Here is a 26,277-nt window from a genome sequence, read left to right as displayed (position 1 = left end):
TTTTTGTGATATCTTTGTCTGGTTTTGGTATCAGGGTGATGGTGGCCTCACAGAATGTGTCTGGAATTGTTTCTTCCTCTGTAATTTTTTGGAATAGTTTCAGAAGAATAGGTGTTAACTGTTCTTCAAATGTCTGTTATTAATTCCTTCGAGTGTATTTTTCATTCTAGTTATTGTATACTTCATCTGCTGGGTTGTTCTTTGTATTTTCTAGTTATTTATTGAAAACTTCTATCTTCTCACTCTGTGCATCTATTCTGCTCCCAAATTCTTTGATCATCTTTAAGATCATTACTCTGAACTCTTTCACAGATAGATCATCTTTCTCCACTTCATTTAGTTCTTCTCCTGGAATTTTATTCCTTGATCTAAAACACAATCTTCTGCCACCTCATTTTGTCTCAGTTGCTGTTTGTATTTTTATGTCTATTGCAGATTAGTTATATTTCTCAACCTTGGACAAGTGGCCCTCTGTAGGAGATGCCCTATGCGTCCCAGCCATGTACTCCCCTTTCATCACTGAAGCTAAATGCTCTAGGGGTTCCCCCTAAGAGGGCTCCAAGGGTCCTTTTTGTGGTGGGCTGATCATGCAGGCAGTCTAGTAGGCTTGGTTGGTTGACATGCCCTGCCCTATGCAGATGCTGCTCATACTGTTTAGTTGGGATTGTGCAACCCTGGGAGGCCTTGGAGGTGGTGCTGGCTCACTGGTGGGCAGACACAGGGTCCCAAAGACTTGGGCTGTTGCCCACCTACTGACAGGTGAAGTCAGATCCTGGGGTTAGTGCTGGACTACTAGTAGGCAGAGCTGGTTCCTAGAGTCTGGCTGGAGGGCCCAGGGGCCTCAGAGCTCATTTCAGATCAGTGATTTAGGGGGTCAGAGGGAGGGTGGGGAGTTTCCCAATACAGCTATGAAGTTCGTGGTATCCAGAAGGGTGCATTGGCCTGCTAGTGGGCAGGGCCAGGGCTCAGCTGGCACCAGGGTAGGGTCCAGCTTGCATTGTGGGATCATAGTTTTCGGGCTTCTGGTGTCTGTCCCCTGGTGGGTGAGGCTCATCTGGAGGCTTGTGCAGGTTTCCTGAAGAGAAGCCTAAGCCTGTCCACTGGTGAGTGGACCTGGGTCTTGGCTCTCCAGTGGGAAGGCCCTGTCTCGGGGTGAGTCCAGAGGTGGCTTTGGGCCTTAAGAAGTTAGGCAGCCTGCCTGCTAATGGGCAGGGCTATGTCCCTGCCCGGGTCATTGTTCACCCTGAAGCATCCCAGTCTGGGGGCTTCCCAGGTGGCACTAGTGGTAAAGAATCCACCTGCCAACACAAGACACAGGAGATATGGGTTTGATCCCTGGATCGGGAAGATCTGGAGGAGGAAATGGCAACCCACTTCAGTGTTCTTGCCTGGAAAATCCCATGGAGAGAGGAACCTGGAGGCTACAGTCCATCCGGTTGCAAAGAATTGGACATGACTGAGTGGCCAAGAATGCACTTGCCCCAGCCCTAGAGCCTATAGTCTGTGGGTGAGGCCAGGTCTTGGTGCTAATGATTCAGTACGGCAGCCACCAGGAGTGTTCACGTGGCTGAATATGCCTCAGTATGTCTGCCATCCATGTCCATGTACCCAGGGTAAGCCAAGCTCCCGCCTCTCCAGGAAACTTTTCAAGACCAGCAGGCAGGTCTGGCTTAGCCTTCTGTCAAATGGATGCTTTTGTTCTGGGTCTTGGTATGCATGGGATTTTGTGTGCACCCTTGGTGTGCATGAGATTTTTGTGTGCATCAGAGTGAAGTCTATGTTCCCCCCAATCCTGTGGGGCTCCTGCAGTTAAGCCCCACTGGGTTTCAAAGCCAAATGTTCTGGGGGCTTATCCTTCCGATGCTGGACCTTGGGCTGGGGAGCCAGACTGTGGGGCTCAGAATGCTCACTCCGGTAGAAGAACCTCTGCAGTATAATTATTCTCCAGTTTGTGGGTTGCCCACCCAGGGGGGATGGGATTTGATTATATCACCAGTCCACCCTACCCGCCAAGCCCTCATCTCATTGTGGTTCCTTTGCCTTTAGTTGTAGGTATTTCCTGGTATGTTCTAGTCTTTTTCGTCGATGGTTGTTCCCCAGATAGGTGTGATTTTGGTGTGCTCGTGAGAGGAAGTGAGCTCAGGGTCTTTCTACTCTGCCATCTTGGCCTCTCTCCCTTTCACAATATTTTTTGCCTACAGTACTGAAGCACTGATTAGAATACCAGAGAAGACACAATGATGGGCTTCCTGGCTCTTGCTTAGAGGCAGAGGATATGCTGAGCGCTGTACCCAGCACAGCGCCAGGCATGGTGAGCAGGAAGGAAAGGTCTTTGGCTTAGTCCTAATATCCAGCTGCAAAGGGCTAACTCTGGCTTCTCCCAACACCTGGGGTTGCTCCAGAACAGAGACAAGAACATGCCCCTGAGAAATTCTCACCTGTATACACCTGATGATTGCAAGTTTTTTTAAAAAAATCTCTCCAGCATGTCTCCTCCTTTTCCAGTTCTGAGTGGGACTTTGGAAATTCCAAGGATGTTCTTGAAGAATAGAAAAATCTTCACAATTGGGTGGGTGGGTGTGTGTGTGTGTGCGTGCTATGCTCAGTCATGGCTGCTGCTTTGCGACCCCATGGACTGTACCCTGCCAGGCTCCTCTGTCCATGTGGTTTTCCAGGCAATAGAGTGGGTTGCCATTTCCTCCTCCGAGGACCTTCCTGACCCAGGGATTGAACCCAAGTCTCCTGCATTGGCAGGTGGATTCTTTACCATTAGTGCCAAGACTGGGGGGGTGGGGGGAGCTGCCTAATCTATTATGTTACTGAAATTAGTTTGAAAAGATGCTTCGTCCTCAACCTACCTAAATACCGCCCCCCGCCGCCCCCGTCTCACATTCTCTCACCTTCCAGGTGACCCTGTACAAGGGCTCTGACATGGAGGACTTCGGATTCAGTGTAGCAGATGGCTTGCTGGAGAAAGGAGTCTATGTCAAAAATATTCGCCCAGCTGGGCCAGGAGATCTTGGTGGGCTAAAGCCCTACGATAGGCTCTTACAGGTAAGACCTCAGATGAAATTTTATCTAACTCTTTAAAGTCTTATTTGACCAGTGCTCACACATCCTCCTTTGCCTCAAGACCAGATCAGAGGCCCTCCTAGAGAGCATAGACACTTTTTCCCTTAGTAGAATTTACCAGTTACTGAAACAGCGTGTTTCCCTGAATACATTCCCCGGCAGATTCTAAACTTGAGAATAGGCATGTGTGCATGCTGTTGCTTCATGTCAGTCTCTTTGCAACCCTGTAGACTACAGCCCACCAGGCTCCTCTGTCCATGGGATCCTCCAGGCAAGAAAACTGGGGTGGACTGCCATGCTAGTACCTTATTCTCCCATTTCCCATTTTGCAGTGTTTGATATCTCATCTCACACAGTATCTAAAATCCAAAAGCTGAACCGTTTTTACTTAATGGAGTAATATCATGATCAGGTTTGGTTTTACTGAGGAAAGCAAATTCCTAGATCTTATGTCCAGTTTTCAGGAAGAGCATTTTGCAGGAACAGGAGAAAGGCTGCCATCAGTCTTGAACGTGTATTCAAATAGAATGAGTTTGTCCCTAAATAGCTGACTTTCAAAGCATGAGGCTGCTCTGCTGGCTGGCTTTTACACACATGTTCACCAAAGCAAGTTTACACTGATTCATTAGACAGTTTTAAAACCAATTCTGATGATCTTTTTACCATGGCAATATAACAATTAGACTTATCCTAAGAATATGGAACAGTTTCGTTTTCCATAGATACTCCAGTATTTGTTGAGTAAATAACGATGGACAAATGATTTGACCTCTATAAATTAGAGATATACCTACTTTTGTGGAAGATGAGGCTATAAAAGCAGACTGGACTCAGAATTGTGAAGGGCATTGAATGCCAAGCTTTTAAGACTTTATTCTGGAGGTATATTAATTTCTTAAGCAGAATGACATTTCATAATTCAGAAAGACAATACAATTATGTCATAGGTGGACTGCTGTAGGGTGAAGAAGGGGAGGATCACAGGAAAGGAGACCAGGAGGTAAGGGTAAGACACTTGTGCCAGACCTGAGCCTTTAATGCCTCTGTGCATCCTGGTGGACAGTCTGTAAGGCAGCCTACAGTTTGCATTTGTTGCTAAAGAGAGACGTTAGAGACAAAACTAAAGATTTGGGATACTGAACACATGGATTTGGATAAAGTTGCCTAGGGTGGATTTCTAGTAAGAAAGAGAACTAACGGTAGTCAGACATGACTTAGCAACTAAACAACAGTACAATATAATGGTCAGGTCCCAAACTGAGAAAATGGGAGAGAGAATGAAAAGTCAAGGAATGGAAGGAAGCAGCATGGAGATGATTTTTAAACTTGGGGTGGGGGTGGGAAGAATAAGGAAACATGAAAGAAGATGAGCACACGTACAAGCTCAGAAGGGGGCGGGATCATGAGAACTACTGAGAGAGGTAGTTCAGTATCATCAAGAGCACGAGCTGTGGGGGACTTCCCCAGCAGTCTACTGGTTAAGACTCTGCCTTCCAATGCAGGGAGCATGGGTTCAATGCCTGGTCTGGGAGCTAAGATCCCACATCCTGCAGGGTGCAGCCAAAAGTTTTTTTAAAGAAAGAAAACAAAAAACAAAACACAGCACAAACTTCGGAATCAGCCAGACTGCCTGAGATGACATCTTTGCTGGATCACTCACCAACATCCTCTCTGGACCACTTACCAACTGCTGGTCTTGGGCACTTCTCCTAACCATTATGTGCCTCACTTTCCTCATCCGTAAATTGGGGATGACAGCACTTTGGAGCACCTGCCATGAGTAAGGCTATTTGCTCAGCTTGGGGATGTTAGATGTGTCCCTGCTCCCTGCCATCAAGGGCCTTACAGTTTAGTAGCAGAGAATAAGTAAGCTTATACCCCTCTTATAGTGTGCTCAGGGCTGGGATAGACTCTCTGTACAGAGTGCTCATTTAAGCACTTTCGAGACTCTTATCAACCGGTTATATCTGAAATGTTACTCTGGGTTCTGGGAATTCTATCTGTAACAATAATTTACCATGGTGCTTCTTGCCATTTCAGGTTAATCATGTCCGAACAAGAGACTTTGACTGCTGCCTCGTCGTACCCCTCATAGCGGAATCTGGTAATAAGCTGGACCTGGTTATTAGTAGAAACCCCTTGGCTTCACAGAAGTCCTTAGAACACACTCTACCAGGAGGAGAATGGAGTGAACAGAACAGTGCTTTTTTCCAACAGCCGAGCCACGGTGGTAATTTGGAGATACGAGAACCCACTAATACACTATAGCAACGCTTCTTATAAAGCGGGACGAAAGACAATATCTACATGGTGCTAAAAAACAAATCCCTTTAAGATTTCTGTGACATCTGAAGCACAGATAATCGCGTGGCATTAACCGCAAGCACAGAGGTCTTTTAAATCTCTCATGGCTCATGTTCACTTCCCTTTTCAAGTTGAAGAGGCTTCTTTGTTGGTGATCACTATGGTATATGACAGGCAATCCCCTGCCAAATCCAATGGTAGAGAAAAAGAAAAACAGGCCACCCCTCTCTACAGTTAACATCAGAGGACATTTTTTTCACAAGTCCATCTCCCTGTTCCTTTTTAAAAAGAGAAATGTCTGAAAATATTCTCTAAAATAATTTCCTTAATTCACTTTGAAATCAGTTTCTTACTACAAAGTTATTCATGTTAAGAATTTAACTGACAAGGCTTTTCATAAAGCTGGCTCTGCTAGAACTAGCCTAGTGAACTGCTGGGACTGCTGCTATGGGAGGGGTACAGGTATAAATTATCTTACGTTTCAGCAACGGTGCACGCAGGAGACCATAATAGGTGGTGGTAAATGTTTTGCCCAAGTATAGGAATGATTTTAACTAAGATGTATGCTATTCCCTATGCAACAAATGATCAAACAGGATATGTCTTGTGACCTGTTTTTTTTTTTTTTTTTTTTAAGGACACATTTTTTTAATAGCTGAAAACTCTCTGGTAATGAATTAGGGTGTTTAGTAACACTGAGAATTAGTTAAATTATCTTATTTTTAAAATTCAAGACTAAGAATTTAAGAGAGAATGAAGAGTCTATTAAAATGAGGTTTATCTTAAGGATAGGCAAATGAAACTCATACTGCTTGACATGTTTTGAAAACTGGTTATACTGAGGGGTGTACAGCACATGTACGTAAATGACTCTGGACTGTCTTTTGTTCTGAGCCATGCCACTGACTGAAATTGTAAATACATTTTCACGAAATGCATTGCCAATTATTACCATCCCCCAAAGCAATAAACTGTGACGGTTGCTTTTAATGTCTGTCAGCAACTGTTTTCATTTGTTCAGATATTTTGAATAGTTACACTAATAACTGTTATTTGGTGAATATTAAAAAATAATAGATCTGTATATTGATTGTAGAATCTCCATACTGAAAAATTATTTTCCAAACATTTTTATTTTGGTCAATAATTAAAACAACTGCTTAAGCAAAGCATCTGAACACTGTGTCCTTTGTTTAAGGAAAAAGTTCACCTTTTGTTTCTGTGCAAAGAAATATATTATTTCAATCATATTTCAGAACCGCCAGGGCAAGAAAGTATAAAGCAGAATCATGTTAAGAAAAAGATCATGAGTCACTTAAATATGTATTTTTATTTGTAACAAACAAGTATTAAACTGTAAAGTATTTTTGTACAAATTTAATACTTTAATAGCATGGTATTTATCGTCTATGTATGGTTTTGGGGAATTCAAAATTGTTGCAAATATTTGTATGGGAATAAAAAACCCTCTACCAAATGGAATAAACAGTGATTTTAAAAAGCCAAAAAAAAAAAAAATGACCTTTTTTGGTGCTTTGGATATATTTTAGTGTTCTATACTGAGCCCTACACAACACTAATGGTTGCATAATTTTCTAAAGGAGGAAGGTTTTGCCATAAACTTGAAAAGCACCATGGAAGAGAAGAGCTATGGTTTTGATATTTGATCTGGGCTTGAATTCCAGCTCTGATACTCACTGGGGGTATGAAATTTACTTTCTTGAGTCAGTCTTCCCACCTGTGATACTGAAGGTCATATCTACATTCCAATACTTCCATGAAGAGAGGTGTAACACATATGTAAAAATGCTGGAACAGCTGGCAAACAGGAACACCTCTAAGACTAATGATACACTGATATTAGGTGACAAAGCTTGATCTTGAGTCTAACTTAAGGATCATATCTACCCCCTGAGAACACTGTATGTACTCCATAAAATATATTTTCAAAAACTACTAGCATGATTAAAATTTATATATAAAAAAAAGAAAACTATACCTTATAGTCCCAATGTTTTCATTTTTGCAAGTTGCCTAGCAGGCTTTGTAAATTCACGGGCACAAGGCAGGATGTGCATTCTTGCCACGTCTACTTAACAGGGTACCAGAGGTTCTAGCCAGGGCAGCATCACCAGGAAACGAAATAAAAGGCAACTAAATTGGAAAGAAGTAAAACAAACTCTACTTGCAGATGATACAATCTTGTATATACCAAAATCTAAGGAATCTGCTAAAAAACCTATTCAAATAGATGAGTTTTAGCAAGGTTGCAAGATACAAGATCAATATATAAAAATCAACTGAATTTCCATACAGTATTAATGAACAAAAATAAAATAATTATATTCTCAAAGGATCAAAAATAAAATACTTAGGAATAAATTTAATGAAAGTACAGAGTAGGTGTGGAAGATGGCAGAGTAAAGACCCTGCACTCACCTTGTCTCACAAGCACCAAAGTTACAACTATCTGCAGAACAACCATTGACGGAAAAAGCCTAGAACCTACCAGAAGAGATCAGAAGGAACCATCACAAGAAAGGAGGAGAGGATCTGCAATATAATCAAATCCAGTGACCCATGAACTGGAGAATAATTATAATGCAGAGGTTCTCCCACAAGAATGAAAGTTCTTATCCCCCACATAAGGCTCCCCAGCCCAGGCGTCCAGCACTGGGAAGACAAACCCACAGAGCATTTGGCTTTGAAGGCCAGCAGGGTGGTACTGAGGGCTTCCCTGGTGGCTCAGAGGTAAAGAATCCGCCTGCCTATTCAAGAGACACGGTTTCAATCCCTGGGTCAGAAAGATCCCCTGGAGAAGGAAATGGCAACCCACTCCAGTATTCTTGCCTTGTAAATCCCATGAACAGAACAGCCTGGCAGGCTACAGTCCATGGGGTCGAAAGAGTCAGACACGACTTAGCGACTAAACAACAAGGCTGGAACTGCAGAAGCCTCACAGGACTGGGAAATAGAGACTTCACTCTCAAAGGGCACACACAAAATCTCACACACACCAGGATCTAGGGTGAAAGCAGTAATCTGATAGGAGCCTGAGCCAGACCTACTGCTGGTTCTGTAGACTCCTGAAGAGGTGAGCTGTGGACACAGACACTGGTGCCAGACATTGGGGAACATTCAACTGCATGAACACTCCTGGGAGCTGATGTGCTGGATCATCAGCACCAAGACTTGGCCCTACCCAACAGACTACAAGCTCCAGTGCTGGGGACACCTCGGGCCAAAAAACTAGCTGGGCAGGGACACAGCACAGTCTGCCTAAAGACACCCTGACTCCACCTCTAGACATATACCTACACATGGCCCTGCACACCAAGGGCCAGTACTGGCCTCCATACACCAGTGGGCAGGCATCAGCCCTTCCTGACAGGAAGCCCACACAAGCCTCTAGACCAGCACTCCCCAGTCGTTCTCTCACCAGGGACAGGTTTCACGGAAGACAATTTTTCCACAGACGGGGTGGGTTTGAGATGACTCGCGCACATTACATTTATTATGCTTCTGCTGATCTGACTGGAAGTGGAGCCCAGGCAGTAATTCAACTGATGGGGAGCAGCTATAAATACAGGGGAAGCTTTGCTCGCTCACCCACCACTCACCTCCTGCTGTGTGGCCCGATTCCTAATAGGCCACAAACTGGTGCTCTAGACCAGCCTCACCCACCAGGGTGCAGACACCAGAAAGAAGACAACTATGATCCTGCAACACAGGCCAGACTCCACCCTGGGACTAGCTGGGCCCTCGTCCTGCTCACTAGCAGGCAAATGCAACCTTCCAGACAGTCTGGACCCCATGATCAACAGTCAGGAATGGGCCCACCAACAACAATCTAAAATGCATTCTAGGATCTCTGGGCCCTGCAGCCAAACTCCAGAAAACATCCCTTAACTGCTAGTAGCTTGGCACTACTCCCAGGATCTGGCTTCACCTGTCAGTGGGCATCTATAGCCCCAGAGTCTTTGGGACCCTGACTCAGCCCACCAGTGAGCCAGCACTAGCCTCAGGGCCCCCTAGGGTTCCGAGACCAGCCACTCTGACCAAGCCCAGGTAAAGAGCAGCCAGCAGCAGCATACACACAAGGCAAGGCCAGGCAAACAACCAGACTAGGAACCAACCAAGCCCACCATACCACCCACGTAGCCAGCCACAAAAGAAAGATTCATGCAACCCTCTAAAGGAGCCCCAAGAGAATACAGCTTCAGTGACAAGGGAGTGCACTGCTGGGACACACAGGACATCTACACATGCCACTTCTCCAAGGACCTACCCCGTGCATAAAAATATAAATAGCAACAGACAAAACAAGGCCTCAGAGGACTACGTTCAAGACAAAGTAACAAGATAAAACTCAAGAAGAGCTAGGTGGAGATAGGTGATCTACTCAAGAAACAGTGAAGAGTAACAATTGTGTAAAGATGATTGAAGAACTTGGGAGAAGAATGGATGCACAGAGCACGAAGTTACTTTTTAACTAAGAATTAGAAAATATAATGAACAACCAGAGATGACTATAACAACTAACATGAAAAACACACTAGAAAGAATCAATAATAGGCTAAATGATACAGAAGAGTGTATCAGAGAGCTGGAAGACAGTAGTAACTGCTGCTGATCAGAAAAAAGAAAGAAGAAAAGCAAGGACAGTTTAAGACAGCTCTGGGACAACATTAAACACAATAATATTCGCATTATAGGGGTGCCAGAAGGAGGAGAGAGAAAGGACTTGAAGAAAATATTTGAAGAAGAGAAAAGCTGAAAACCTTCCTAACCTGGGGAAGGAAACAGTCAACCCATATCCAGGAAACACAAAGCTTCATACAGGATTAACCCAAAGAGAACCAAACCCACCAAGACACACTGTACTCAAAATGCCAAAAATTAAAGAGTGAATACTAAAAGCAGCAAGGGAAAAGCAACAAATAATATACAGGGGAATTCCCATAAGCCTGTATGCTGATTTTTCAGCAGAAACTACAGGCTGGAAGGGAGTAGTAGAATATATGGAAAGTGATAAAAGAATCTACAACCAAGAATATCCTGCCCAGCAAGGTTCTCATCGAGATTTGATGGACAAATCAAAAACTTCACAGACAAGCAAAAGATAAAAGAATTCAGCATCAACAAAACTAGCTTCACTACAAATGTTAATGGAACTTCTCTAGGCAAGAAAGAAAAGGCCAGAACCAGAAACAAGAAAATTATGGAGGGAAACAATCTACCAGTAAAGGCAAATAAATATACAGTAAAGGTAGGAGATTATCCACATACAAAGCTAGTAGAGATATTAAAAGATAAAAACAGTAATATCACCTGAATCTATAATAAGCAGTTAAAGGACACAAAATACAATTAGATGTAAAATATGGTATCAAAAACAGTAATCATGAGGGGAGGAGGGTACAAATGCAAGGAGGAGTATTTAAAATGCATTTGAAATGAAGAGATCAGCCACCTAAAACAATCACATTTATATACAGACTGCTATATGAAAATCTTAGGGTAACAGCAAACCAAAACTCGATACTAGATATACATGCAAAAAAAGCAGTCCAAAAGAACACTAAAAATAGTCATTACATCATAAGAAAACAAAAGGAGGAGAAACAGACCTTCTGAACCAACTAACAAAACAGCAACAAAGCATACACATCAATGCTTATCTTAAGTGTAATGGGATTAAATGCTCCATCAGAAGACACAGACTGCCTGAATGGTTATAAAAATAAGACCTGTATATATGATGCCTACAAGAGACTCACTTTAGATCAAAAGTCAGAGAGAGACTAGAAGTGAGAGGGTGGAAAAAGACATGCCATGCAAATGGAAAAAGGAAGAAAAAGTCAGAGTAGCAACACTTGTATCAGACAAAACAGACTTTTAAAAAAGACTTTTACAAGAGACACATTTTTCTTATGGTGGGCTCTTACTCCACCATATAAAAAAATTAACTCAAAATGAATCAGAGTTAAATGGAAGACCTAGAACTATTTAACTCTTAGAAGAAAAAACAGAAGTCTTCATAATGGATAAGCAATGGTTTCTCAGATATAGCACCAAAAGTACAAATAATAATAATAACAAAAATACATACATTGGACATTATCACAGTTAGAAACTTGTGTTTCAGAGGATACCATAAAGTGAAAATAAGATCTACAAAATGGGGAATTTTTTGCAAATAATGTTTCTAGTAAGACTGGTATACAGACTATATAAAGAACTCATACTAGATAATAAAAAGAAAAATAACCCAATTTGTAAGTGGACAAAGGATCTGAACAGACACATCCCTAAAGAAGACATACACATGGCCAGTGAGCACATGAAAAGATGATCAACATCATTAGTCACAGGGAAATGCAAATCAAAGCCATAGTGATATGTCACTTCATATCCACTAGGACGGCTCCAGTTAAAAAGTCAGGTAATAATGAATGTTAGAGAGAATGAAGAAACTGGAACCCTCACACCCTGCTGGTGTCAACATAAAATGGGACAGCTGCCTTGAAAAGTCTAGCAGTTCCTCAAAGCTAAACAGAGTTACCATATGACCCAGCAATTCCACATCAAGGTATATACTTAAAAGAAATGAGCATATATACCTGTACGAAACCTTGTACACAGCGTTATTTATGATAGCCAAATAGAGGAAACAACCACTAATGAATGGATAAATTCAATGTACCACATCCAAACAATGGAATATTTGGTAATAGAAAGAAATGAAGGGATTTGCCTCACGCACTACTGAAAGCAAGAAGGGTTATTAGCAGCTCTCCTAGAGCCACTTGCAAAAATTCAGCCATGGTTCCTGATCTCACAACATCAGCTCAAACCAGCATGGTCAGGGATATAGGCTTCATCAAGTTGGATGGAGTGATACTTCTTAAATGAATTATTCAAGACATATATAGCCAATAAAAGAAATAATGCTAGTTCTTTGCACATCATTTTTTTTAATCTTGAGAGAGAGATGAATCACTGTTACATGTTACAATGTGGATGAAGTATGAAAACATTATTCTAAGTCAAAGAAGTCAGTAACAAGGGACCATATATTGTATGATTCCATTGGAGAAGGGAAATATAGAAAACTCTCAAAAAAAAAAAAAAAATCGAATCACTCTGAGAGAAAAAATATCTTCAAAGTGTAATATTTTTAAAACAATAAGAAATGATAATAGTGTGACATGATAGATATGTTAATGCTACAGTGGTAATATTGCAATATAGAAGTATTAAACCAACACGATGCACATTATATCTTAAATTATACAAAAACCAATGAAATTCCTGCTCAGAAGGAATTTCTAGGAAAGTGTACCTAGAAGACCCAGGCAGCAGTGATGGAGCAAATGGCAACCTTGTGACGTGACCAGTTTAAAGTACATAAAAATACCCTAGAATCTGTGTTAATAATTTAAGAGATATAATTAGTTTATCTTTACCATTGCTTCAACCCATTAGCAAAGATCACCCCCAATGATGATGGAAGTTAATAAGGCATTATTCTAAAAATAAAACAATTTTAAAACACTTTTAAAATTCCATGGGCAGAAGAGCCTAGCAGGATATACAGTCCATGGGGCCGCAAAGAGTCAGACACAACTGAGCAACTGAACATGAAAAGTACAGAGTTTTTAAAAATACATATATAACATATTTTTCCATCATATATGACCAGTGCTACCAGTTCTCCTGATGACAGATGTCAATATCATTAAGATTTTCTTTGATGAATAAATTGAAAACAGTTGCTACTACAAATACCTTAAAATAGAACTCGTTAACAGATGTCCTCTTTTGTCTTAATCCTTTGAGCCATGATTTCATTTTGTATTGCATGGAAAAAACAGACAATTATTTTGAGCAATCTGAAATAAAACTAAGTTTCTTGATTATTTGTGGATTTGAAAAGTTGCTTGGGGGTTAAACTATTTAGTCTCAGATTCTGAAGCTTAGAAGACACTTGTGGAGATGATTCTTCCACCTGTTGGAACAATAAAAATAACGTTAGTTTTATAGAAATGTAGTTGGTCTACCCTATGTACTTCTATTCCCTCTGACTGCGTCTCAGGAACTTCATACATTTTCTCACTTCTTGAGCACACCGGAACAATCAGTTGTCATTCTGCTCAGGCTTATTGTGAAAACCCCAGTCCCCACCTCCAGGACTGGCATACAGAAGTGACTATTCGCTGAATAAGTACATGTGTGTAACTTCAAAAAGTGTGGACAGGGTCCACCACATACTTTGGCAGTGCAGAAGTAAAAGAATGTGGGCGGACTTCCCTGGTAGTATAGTGGGTGGGAATCCACCTGCCAATGCAGAGGACACGGGTTCAATCTATGGTCTGGGAAGATGCCACAGGGCAACTACGCCTGTGAGCCACAACTGCGGAAGCCCACGTGCCTAGAGCCTGTGGTCTGCAACAAGACAACACGAGAAGCCCAAGCACGGCAACACGGAGTAGCGCCCGCTCGCCACAACTAGAGAGAGCACGCACACAGCAACAAAGACCTGACACGGCCTAATAAATACATAATCAAAAAAAATTGAAATGTGGGTCCCTTGTTCAAAAACTAGGAATTTCAAGATGACAAGCAGAGAACATTGCAAGCATAGGGTTCCTTCTAAGCAGGAAGCCCTGTATGACCGACTGCCCAGGATGCCCGTCCATGATGCCAGCCATAGGTGTGGTTAAGCTGAAACACTGCAACTACATAAGTGCACTCGTGGTACTATTAGTATTCCCAAGCACTAGTCAATGGACCAGTACAGTCACGAAAAAGATTCACCACCACAGAGACAGAGAAGAATAAAATTCAATTCATCATTCATCTTGCTAAATCTGTTCAGTTTAGAGAACTGTGATAGTTAATTTTATGCGTCAATGTGGCTAAGCCACAGTACCCTAATATTTGGCCAAATACTGTTCTACATGTTTCTGGGGAAGTATTTTTTACTTGAGACTAACAGTTAAATCAGTAGACTAAGTAAAATGGGTTACCCTCCAAAGTGTACATAGGTGGGCTTTATCCAATCAAAGCCTAAACAGAAAAAATTGATCTCCCCCAAGGAAGAAGGATTTCTGCAGTAGAGCACCATGAAATTAACTCTTCTCTGAGTGACCTCTCGGCCAGCCTACCTGCACATTTTGGACTCTACCATCACCAGCCCTCACAATGGCATGAGCCAACTCCTTAAAATAAATCCCAAAAGATAGATTAGATAGATTAGATAGACAGATACAGACACACACCCTATTGGTTCTGTGTCTCTAAGGAATGCTGAGTAATACAAGGACTATCTTTATTCAGGGACTATATGACATCTTTCCTAACTTTTAAGTGAAAGTGTCACTTGCTTTCAAAAAATTCTAGAAATCAATGCTTTAAATAGATAAAACTTAGCAGTATTTTACATATATGTTTTTATTTTAAGGTTTGTTTTTGTCCCCCCCCCCTTTTTTTGTTCCCTGGTGGGAGGCTAGGCAAAAGAAGAAGAAGAAAAAACAGGTCAACATTTTCTTTGAAGATTCTTTTAAAAACTCAGAGCTATGAATTGATGAAAAAGCAAAAGTTTTCATCTAGGAGGGACAGGCTTGGGCATTTCAGTCATTGGTATGTGTCGAATTTAAAGACTTGGCTCTCAGGCAGCAATGTGAATATGAAGGAGGAGAATGCGGGCAGCCCTTGTCATTGAATTTGATCTTTTACAAATGACACATCTCGATGCACCTGGAAGTGTATTATTACAAAACAAGAGAAGTCCTTAACTTATCAGTCCTGATGCTTGAATACTAGTTTCCTTGTTTCTAGGGATTCTTGCAAATGCCACATACTTCTGGCAAAGCATGTGAGACACGGATCCTTTTCAGGCAGACAGCTTTGTTGGTGCTGCGGCCACCATGCAGTGCTAACAGCCAGCGCTGGCAGCCCCTGCCGTTACTCTTTGTGCTCACACACCTTTTGTGACGCTAGCCTCCCCCTCAGCTTAACAGCCTTGGCAAGCTCAAAACTGAAGATAAACAGTGCTGCCAATTTCTCTCTGCACCATCATACAAACCGTGATTCCTCCCTCTAACATTGGTGCTAAGAAAGAAAAAGCAGAAACTTCTAGAAAAAGATTCTTTCTTTCCTTGGAATTGCCTGTTTTCTGCTCCAGGTCAAAAGCTTTATTTATCCCAGGGTCTCTGTAAGAGGTAACACAGTTAATTTTTTTTTTTTTTTTTAAGTATTTTTAGCTGAGATGGAAATTCAATCTCAGCCAGTCGATCTCCAGTACAGAATGAAACAGAGGCTTCCCAGGTGGCTCAGTGGTAATGAATCCACCTGCCAAAGCAGGAGATCCAGGAGACTTGGGTTTGATCCCTGGGTCAGGAAGACTCCCTGGAAAAGGAAATGGCAACCCACTCCAGTATTCTTGCCTGGAAAATCCCAAGGACACAGGAGCCTGGCAGGATACAGTCCATGGGGTCGCGAAGAGTTGGACACAACTTAGCGACTGAGCATGCACACCGAATGAAACCATATCAGCAGTGATCTTACTGCTTTGAAGAAGAAAAAAAAAATCTTTTTCTGCCATGTCCACTTTCATCACTTTCCACATAAAACCTGTCCTTTGGCCTCTTTTCCCAATTCTGGTTAATGTTACTTGGAACCACCTCTTTTCCCAATTCTGGTTAATGTTATTTGGAGCCACCCGGATGTCCAAGGCAGAAGCCTAGGAATCATCCTCGGGTTCAACCTTACCTACAACTGTCCATTATGCCCACTGTGACTCTATCCCTTAGCATCTCTGCTACCTCTTTAGAACCTAGTCATTTTGCCCAACCTACTGAAATGATCTTTTTGCTGGGAACTCAGTCCCTAGTCTCTCCCTAACCATATCCACTGAACTGCAAAGTCAGCTTCATAAATTTCAATTGACAGAGCTTTTAAAATGCTTCCAGTGCTCTCCACTGCAATCAGTAGAATATACAATCTCTTTAGAGCCTTGGTCTCTTTCCCAAGTGTCCTCAGCTCAACTTCTCATTTGTATGCCGTGTTCCACCCACGCTATTCCATACCTGTTGTTCTCTAATACGCCTTAGAGAGCCTTTTGTGGGGCACCCTGTTCGAGAATTTTTGAAGATCTCACATCCATGCAGGCTCAGAAGTAGAGAAGTTTCCTTTAGAGCTCAGCCTGGTAAAGGCAGGTTACATTAACACTTCCTCCTCTGAGTTCCCACAGCAGCCCCTTCTTGTCACCATGTTGGAAGCCTAAAGACTCCCCTTAACAAGTCTGCTGCTGGCACATAAAGCAATTCTTAAGCTTGTGTAAGAACTACATTTGGAGGTACTTTACAATCCCATCTTTTTTACACAAAACAGCATCACTGACTTGGATCGTCTAACTTCTAAAACTAGGAAACAAATGATTTTGGATTATTTCTAAAAACCAAAAGAGGTCTCAGTAGAAGTTTGCTTCCCTTATAAACATTCAAAAGGATCTTTTACTGTCTCTAAAAGTGATTCTCAAAGGAATTCTTAAAGCAAGGAGGGAGCACTACAAGAACAAGTAGGACTTTGAGCATGAACCTAAAAGAATACGCTGGAGGTCTGATTTCTTTTTTTTAAAAGAGGCTTCCCTGCCATACTCAGTTTACATTTTAATCGCTGTGCATTTTTAAAGTGTTATCATGTGATGAGCAGTCATGTGATACAAACGCTGTCCTCAAGAGTCAAGCAGACAGCGGCTCCAAGTGCAGCACAGGGGACGTACTGTGCCGCCCAACCACTTTAGGAACAAACCAGAAACTGAGCTGGACTCTGCGAGGGAAAGAGAAAGGACGGGAGAAGGCAACCCGACAAGAACTGCTTCATCTTCCCTCCACACAGCCCAACAACGCACTGCACTCCTTCCCTTCAAGTGCAGTGGAAGAAGGAGCCCCTGTTCCCAATCCCATCTGCTCACGCTCTGGACTGTCCGCATCTCACCCACTTCAGGACTCCATTCCTGCAATGATCCCCTCTCTCTCAATCATGAATTTCTTGTTTTCCATTGAACCATTCCATTAATATTCCAGGATCCTCCAAAAATAATTAAACCAATAAAGCCTTCCTTGACCATGAGTCCTCCATCCACATATAACTCTCTCTGCTTCTTTTCATAGAAACCTTCTTCTAGAGCCCTGGCTCTACTTTTCCCGTTACTCCCTCACCTCCTAGTCCCTGACCACGCCACTCTAGGCAGGCTTTCGTCCCCTCCCCACCACTTCAGTCTCCCTTCTCTCTCACTCATACTTCTTTTCAGTCTCCTTTGCCAGTTCCTCCTTCTCTGCCAGATCTCTGAAAGTTAGGAGTATCCAACCAAAAAAAGTCTTAAGGTCTCCTCTTCTACCTGTGGTGTCTCCTCAAACTAGTCCACCATTATATGCTAATGACTCCTAACTGGACATTTTGGGCTTTCCTGGTGGTTCAGTGGTCAAGAATCCACCTGCCAATGCAGGAGACATGGGTTCGAGCCCTGGGTCAGAAAGGTTGCCTGGAGAAGGAAACAGCAACCCACTCCAGCATTCTTGCCTGGGAAATCCCATGGACAGAGGAGCCTGGCGGGCTACAGTCTATGGAGTTGCAAAAGAGTCAGACATGACTTAATGACTGAACAACTTCCTAACCTACCCTGAGGCTCTAAACTTCTCTACCAACCACTGCCTTTCTCAATAAATCCACATATACATCTAATTGATAACCTGAACACAACATGTCAAAAGAGATCTCTTCATTTCCCCAAACCCAGTTCTCCTCATGTCTACTATCTCAAGAAACGGCAATACAATTCACCAAGTTGCTTCACGCAGAAATCCAGGGTTACTGTTTGTTTTACCCCCTCACATCCAATCAACAAGTCAGACAGACCCCATCTTCAATGGGTATCAAGACTCCAACCACTGGGGACTTCCCGAGCAGTCCAGTGGTTAAGACTCAGCACTTCCAATGCAGGGGCCACGGGTCTGTTTCCTGCTCCCTGTGGGAGCTGAGATCCCACATACTGTACAGTGCAGCCAAATTAAAGGAAAAAAAGAATCCAACCACTTTCCATCCCCTTCCCTGCTCTTTCACTGCTCTCCCTGGGCTCACTGGTCTTCCTTCCACCTTCCTTTCCCCAGGTCACTCTCCACAGCAGCTGGAGGGATGGTTGTCAAGCATACATTAGATGGTATTATACCTTTGCTAAAAGCCCAGCAATGGATTCCCACTGCAAGTAGAATAAAATCCTAGCTGCCTTCCGTGGTTCTGCCTATCTCTTTAACATCACATATTCTCTCTTTCTCACTCACTAGGCACACAAGTCTCTCTTCCTCTTCTAATGAAGTCATTCCTTTTCAGGCCTTGCATCTTCTACACCCTCTGCCTAGGACACTCTTCCTTGGAGCCCCACCTGGCTGGCTTATTTGCGTCCTTTAGTGCTCAGCTCAAACATCACCTCCTCAGAGAGGACTTAGCAGACCTTCATGGCCCAGGACCACCTCCTGCCCCTTTAACCCCTACTGACCACTGCCTACCTCATCACCTGTATTTTCTTTATAGGATCTTTCTTAATCTGGGAATTTTTTTTTTTATATTTAAAAATATATTTTATTAAATAATCTACTTGGAGAATAATTACAAAAGCTTTAAACAGTAATTCCAAGTAGTGAAAGGCAGTTTTCTTTAAAAGAAAAAAAAAGACCAGTCTTATTATGTTTTGCTGCTTTATACACAGGAATGATTTATTTTACAAACTAGTCAGTTGCAACATTAGCCTAAAAAATCAAAAACAGTTTTTAATATGTCTCAAAGGCAAGATGAACTTTATGATATGCTTTCACATTAACCAGTATGACAAACCATAAGAAACTTAACACCATAACAGTTCAAAATAAAATGTACAGAACAGGCACTTTGAAGTCAACCATTTGTGTGTAACTCACAGTTAATGTTGTGTGTACACGTCTCATTATTTCATCAAAGGTTATCAACCAGTGAAACAAATATTCCTTTGATGCAAAAGCACAAACACATTTAGGTTCCAAACACCATGTTTTGGTTGTAATACATGCAAGACACGCCCTAAATTAGAAACATCTTCTGAAAGAAAAACAAAAAGCCAGGAATGAAAGCATTTACAAGCACTTGAATAAGTCCTTTAAGTGTTATATCAGTGTTTTTTAAACCCCTTCATTCTCAGGTAAGGGATTAAGAGGCCGAGAGAGAGATCGTCTGCGAGGGTGAGGATACTGGAGACTGGCAGTGTCAGCATCGCAAGAGTGCTCTACCAGAGGAGGAGGAGGAGGAGGAGGAAGGAGCTGGGCATAACTGGACCATCTCGATCCAGCCCGTGGGGAATCAGAGAGGGGAAGAAATACCTGAAACAATGAAGACAGGAACAAAACACCAAAACAGAACAAAAACAACAGAGAAAAAAAAAAAAAAAAAACAGAAGAAAAAGAGAAAAGTAGTAAATACAAAGAGAACCAAAGAGGGGAAAACACATGCTAGAAAAAAAAGCTTTAGTATATTCATGCCAAAACTAACAGAACATAACAGCAAAATCAAGACCCTTACTCAAATCAGGCTTGCTTAAGCCAAGTATAGAAACTTGAAAAAAGAAATAGAATCTGTTTAACTTAAAATGTTCAAAAAAAATCTTCAGTATGAATGTTACAAAAGAAGACATTAATTATATAATTTAAAACATTTTCTAATCTCTCAGAAACAAACTGATGCTATCCTGAAATTTACATATCACATAAGCTTTTCTTTAAGCAAGGCTTCCCCTGTAGCAACAGCAGTTTTAGTGCACACATGACTCTCAGGACCAATTCAGGGAGACGTTCACATGGTATGCCCAGCTACTGCAACATACTTTCCAAGAAACACAGTCTTTGAACACACTTAGATGTTTTTCTGCAAAAACCTTTGATTAGTACAATGAAAACATTGTTGTAAGTTTTCAGTTTATATTCACTAAACAGGTAAATATTTCTAATATGTGCTTGTATATTTTTATGGTGTGATTTCATGGCTTAAGGTTTCCTTCAAGTCAAAATTTGGAAATATATTATAAGAAGCAGATAAAGCTTTGCTGAAATTGTGCATGCATGTTAAACCTCCAGGTTCCATGTCCCAGGATTTTCTTAATTTTGTTGGCTGCTTCATTTAGTTCATATCCTCTGATGACAGAGCTATAAATCTTTTTTTGAGAAAATGCTAAAGTATTACGGGTAAGTTATAGTAGGCTAACAGTAGAACATATTTTTGAGCCCTTTTATTTATCAACATTTTGTACTAATCAAAGGTTTTTGCAGAAAAACATCTAAGTGTGTTCAAAGACTGTGTTTCTTGGGAATTTTATTTTCTCTGGTATGGGTTGCCTTTGAACAAATGGTACAATGCAATGGCCATGAAGCCAGGAACCTGTTTTTTTCCCTCTAAACCACTTAGATCAGTGACCAACAGAAGAGCTACCTTTTTTTTTTTCTAAATGCTGAATGAGGGGATGCAGAGAGAAGGAGGCTTCCAAGCGAAGTTGCAGAACAAAAACCAAAAGGAAGAGACATGAATACGTTTGGTTAAATGTGGTAGAGATTAGAGTGACAAAGACAAAAGCAAAAAAACAAACAAAAAAAAGGGAATAGTGGGGAAAGAAATGATGTTGGGAAAGATGGAATCAAACTGAGAAAAGCCTCAAATGCTGAGCTACAGCACCTGGAATTTACGCAGCAGGTCCTAAAGAGCCACTGAAGGCTTCTGAACAAAGCGATGAGCTCAGCACTTAGGCGGTGAATCTGGTAACAGGGTATAGGGTACATCAGCAGAATGGGAACAAGAGAAGGGAAGGCAGCCAGGTCAGCAATCATCCAAGGTCAAGATCTAAAACAGCGCAGACTTAATGAGATGGAAGAAATCCCCAAGAGACATATTTTGCAATAAACCCAGCAACTATCGGGAGGTAAAGGGTGAAAACAATGCAAATCTAAACAGACTCCAAGATTTCAACTGGGAAAACGGATAAATGTTTTAAATTGAGAAATTAGAAAAGAGAGTAAGAGACTGGGCTGTGGCTCCAGAAAGTCAATCTCCAGGAACAAATACATAGATTTGGGGTGGGGGGGCAGGGTTTAGGAGGGTGGTTCATTACCACCTCTTCCGCATTAACAGTATTCAGTGAAACACTTAGCTTGGTGAAACATTTACTGAAATACCAAATTTCTTACACAGCCTGTCCATCTCCACCACAGGCCACCTAGGCATGAATTCCCAGTACCTGGAATGTAGTTGACAGCTGAAAACTATTTGCTGAACAAATCACTAACGCAAAGATTACAGCTAAAACTGAGAACAAGATCAGTTCTCAAGGGAAAAGAGAACTGAACCTTGGAAAGATGTCTCTGGTCCAAGAAGAAGAAGAAATGGAGTGAAGAAATGAAGGGAAGATGAGCCAGAGACAGAGGGGAAGTATTAAATCAGAGAACACTGAAACCAAGAGAAGGAAACATGGAAATAGCAATTGCAGTTAAAAATATTGACTGTCAGGGGGAAAAGTCCAGAATGAGACCTAAGAAAAGACCTCTGAAGTTGGCAAGAAGATGACTGGGACCAGCCACTTCAATGGAGCTGTGAGGAACAAAGTGAGATCACACCTGTGGAAGGGAGGGGAAGGTGATGAGGAAGATGAGCAAAGAAGGTGATGGAAGGTTAGGAAGAGCCTCCTGGCATGCCAGCCCCACTCATCAATCCATCAACACGATCCAGAGTGCCAGCCTCAAGCAGAGGGAGAATCATCCAACCAAGATCAAACCAAGATTCAACTGGATATAGAAGTAGAATGGAAATCTGACAGGCGTGAGAGGAACAGTTGTTTTTTAAGTCCTGCAGCACTATGTAGCCGTAATAAAAATACACAGTCATTTATAAGCACACTGAGGCCAGCAATATTTAAATAAAACCTGAATATCGGTCCTACCATAAGAATTTTGCTTGGACTTTCAGCATCGTTCGAGCCACATGTTCTTTTGGAGCCTCTCAGTTGTGACAGATCCTCAGTTGCATCCACTTCATCATGTGAAGATAACTCCCATCCTTCAGCAAAGGCAAGCAGCATGTCATCGGCCACAGAGTCCCCGCTTCTGGGGCTGTCATTTGTCACCGTGTCAGCTGTGACCGTAGAGAGTGGAGATGCTGACGGCTGTGTGCCGGGTCTCCTGCTGTCTTCAAGGTGCTTTGATGAGGAAGCAAACTCTGCTGGAGATGTACAGCTCCTGGAAAGTTTGTTTTGCAGAAAATGTTTTAAACGCGTTTTCCTAGGAACGCTCTTTCTCGTGATGGCACTCCGAAGCTGAGACTCTTCTGCGATGACGTACACCCGGCAGCGGCCCCGGGTCACGGCGGTGTACACGTGCTGCCAGTGCTGGCGGCCCGCCTTCCCCACCACGTACACGACTGTCTTCTCCTCCGACCCCTGAGAGGAAAGAATGCATGGGGCAGTCTTACTACCGCATAAGGGGTTCACTTCCCGGACAGTCTACAAAGGTAGAAAGGAGACAAGTCCTCAAAGTGCTCTCAAGCACATTCAACCTGGCCAGAGTACTCAGATGAATCCCCCTGAGGTGTTCCATTTTATTAATTATCCCAGAATTCCCACTTTCTAACTATGCTGCTAAGTTTAGGTGTCAGAGACCCACAACTGGTTTATAGAAACCCAGCAATAGACTTCAAAGTGCATGCAGTGCCAAAGCTTCCCTAATAAAAGGATTTGAAATGGCTGTATGGGCTTTATGTATGTTACTTATATAACAGAAGCACACACCTGAAATATCCAGGAACAGGACAACAGATAGACAAATACAGGTGAACATATTTATTTTTCTACATCAAGTATCTATATATGTTGCAATATCAAAGATGCTTTACAATATAACAAAATTTTTAAAAACTGGAGACATATGTATAAAAATGATCACAACCATGTAACACAAAATAAAATTATTCTGATCTAAAAAATACAAAGTGAACATAAATATGTAACAAAAACAAGATAAATAAAACAGGAAGGAAATTCTACCAAAAATTTAACCAGTCTGTTAAACCTATGGATGATTTTTTTTCTTCCACTTTCCATATTTTTCCAATGTTGAACCATTTATTATTGATACGTTTATCAAGATAAAAAAATGGAACGATAAACCTTTGATTTTGGAGTTTAGCCAACCAAGTACTGTATAGGCCAGAAAAATGCCCAATGTCACCAAGTAACTGTGAGAAAACAATTTCAAGAAAACAATATCAAACTGTGGCTATCCTTAACACCTATGTTTTCAGTGCCAATGTAGACTAAGAAAGGGTTAGAACCATTCTCTCTCCCAATGCTCCCACATTCCTCTGCTGAAAGGGGAATTGTGGAGAGACAAAGAACAAGATGAAGCATGTAGAAAATACAGATTTGCACTTAAAAACAAACCCCATACACACCAAACACTTCCACCTTCCTGGACATAGAGAGTTTGAATCAACACTTCAGATCATAAAAGTTTGGTAAACATTTCCTTCTAATGCTGCTGAATCTCAGAAATGAATTTAAATGACACTTATTTCTACAAAAGCTAAATACATTTGCCAGACATACAGCACCAACACCCTGCCCTTGTACTTTATATTGTGTTTTCCTAAACAGGTAAATGTCTACCTAAACTTAGCTGAGTTCTTAAGTATCCTATAAGTCTCACTGAGAAAAATTTAACAGCTTCGTAATCAGTCTCCCCGTACCCACATTACTGCAATACACTGTCCTCCAAGCAGCCACATCTGTTAAATGCAAATCCAGCCACATCAGATTTTGCTTAAAACCCATTAATGGCTCCCTGGGCTCTCAAAGAAGTCCTAACTCCTTTATATGGCTCCTACAGAACTTCCAGATGTTCAAGCTGGTTTTAGAAAAGGCAGAGGAACCACAGATCAAATTGCCAACATCCGATGGATCATCGAAAAAGCAAGAGAGTTCCAGATAAACATCTATTTCTGCTTTAATGACTATGCCAAAGCCTTTGACTGTGTGGATCACAATAAACTGTGGAAAATTCTGAAAGAGATGGGAATACCAGACCACCTGACCTGCCTCTTGAGAAACCTATATGCAGGTCAGGAAGCAACAGTTAGAACTGGACATGGAACAACAGATTGGTTCCAAATAGGAAAAGGAATACGTCAAGGCTGTATATTGTCACCCTGCTTATGTAACTTCTATGCAGAGTACATCATGAGAAACGCTGGGCTGGAAGAAGCACCAGCTGGAATCAAGATTGCCGGGAGAAATATCAATAACCTCAGATATGCAGATGACACCACCCTTATGGCAGAAAAGTGAAGAAGACCTAAAGAGCCTCTTGATGAAAGTGAAAGAGGAGAGTGAAAAGTTGGCTTAAAGCTCAACATTCAGAAAACTAAGATCATGGCATCCGGTCCCATCACTTCATGGCAGATAGATGGGGAAACAGTGGAAACAGTATATGACTGTTTTTCTAGGCTCCAAAATCACTGCAGATGGTGACTGTAGCCATGAAATTAAAAGACGCTTACTCCTTGGAAGGCAAGTTATGACCAACCTAGACAGCATATTAAAAAGCAGAGACATTACTTTGCCAACAAAGGTCCGTCTAGTCAAGGCTATGGTTTTTCCAGTGGTCATGTATGGATGTGAGAGTTGGACTGTGAAGAAAGCTGAGCGCCAAAGAATCGATGCTTTTGAACTGTGGTGTTGGAGAAGACTCTTGAGAGTCCCTTGGACTGCAAGGAGATCCAACCAGACCATTTTAAAGGAGATCAGTCCTGGGTGTTCATTGGAAGGACTGATGCTGAAGCTGAAACTTCAATACTTTGGCCACCTCATGCGAAGAGTTGACTCACTGGAAAAGACCCTGATGCTCGGAAGGATTGGGGGCAGGAGGAAAAGGGGACGACAAAGGATGAGATGGCTGGATGGCATCACCGACTTGATGGACATGAGTTTGAGTGAACTCCAGGAGTTGGTGATGGACAGGGAGGCCTAGTGTGCTCGATTCACAGGGTCGCAAAGAGTTGGACACGACTGAGCGACTGAACTGAACTGAACTGAAGTAAAAGTGCCATGCCAAGTCACACTGGAGACAGAGCAAGAGGGAAATTTAGTCCTCCTGGTCCTGATCCCTCTCCCGGGAGACAGAGGAAGACGACCTGCAGAATGAGGCTTTAACTACAGTGTCTTAGATCTGGAAAATATAGAGAGCTCTGAAGCAGAACGAGCAAAACGTTAGTGTCTGTACAGTAGTTTCTGTGCTATTGTGTATTTTGTTTACTAATTTAAAAAAATAATAAAAGCAATAAAAATTAGGAAGAAAATAATGCAATGTACTCCATCTTGGCAAGCTATTTAAATCATTTTATAAAAGTCCTCTCTTACCTGAAAAGTATGAATCGTTCTTGCCCATGCATGTTTTATGTGACAATATTGCATTAGTTTCCCAAAATCCACAGTTACTTCCAGGCCAGCCATATTATTAATGGTCAAAAATCTTTTCTTTCCAACAGTTACATCAGTTTTATCCTGTCACCAAAACAAATAACTGCTCTTTATGTTTTCTAATACATACTCTGCAAAGGTCTATTTGGGATTGAACATAAAATGCAAGCACCTTATGAATAAAATAGCATGAATCATTGTTAAGAATTTCAAAAAGCTTAAAATCTACGCTTGAGCACCAATTGAATACAGACAGACCCAAATACTTTAATAAACATAAGTGAAAGTTTTTGGTCATTGAAATTTAACCTTAATTTGACTCTTCGGAGAACAGTCTGTGTTGCTGTTCTTACTCTGAA

The 26,277-nt window shown here is 41.7% G+C and overlaps 2 protein-coding genes across 2 annotated transcripts in view; one reads left to right on the top strand and one right to left on the bottom strand.

Annotated features, from left to right (window-relative positions):
• Positions 1 to 5,340, top strand: part of GRIP1 (glutamate receptor interacting protein 1) — a 752,861-nt gene extending 747,521 nt beyond the window's left edge. Inside the window, exons 24-25 of the mRNA XM_070370106.1 lie at positions 2,908 to 3,054; positions 5,113 to 5,340. Of these exons, the coding sequence (XP_070226207.1) occupies positions 2,908 to 3,054; positions 5,113 to 5,340 (375 nt within the window). The remainder of the gene's footprint in view (positions 1 to 2,907; positions 3,055 to 5,112) is intronic.
• A 20-nt stretch (positions 5,341 to 5,360) lies between these two features.
• Positions 5,361 to 26,277, bottom strand: part of HELB (DNA helicase B) — a 46,799-nt gene continuing 25,882 nt past the window's right edge. Inside the window, 3 exon segments of the mRNA XM_070370550.1 lie at positions 5,361 to 13,387; positions 22,391 to 22,885; positions 25,859 to 26,002. Coding sequence (XP_070226651.1) covers positions 13,283 to 13,387; positions 22,391 to 22,885; positions 25,859 to 26,002 — 744 coding nt within the window. The 3' untranslated portion in view covers positions 5,361 to 13,282.

This window comes from Bos mutus, chromosome 5, assembly GCF_027580195.1.
Source record: "Bos mutus isolate GX-2022 chromosome 5, NWIPB_WYAK_1.1, whole genome shotgun sequence".
Taxonomy (NCBI): Eukaryota; Metazoa; Chordata; class Mammalia; order Artiodactyla; family Bovidae; genus Bos; species Bos mutus.
Note: the sequence above shows the minus strand (reverse complement) of the source record. Positions and strands in the feature narration are given on the sequence as shown.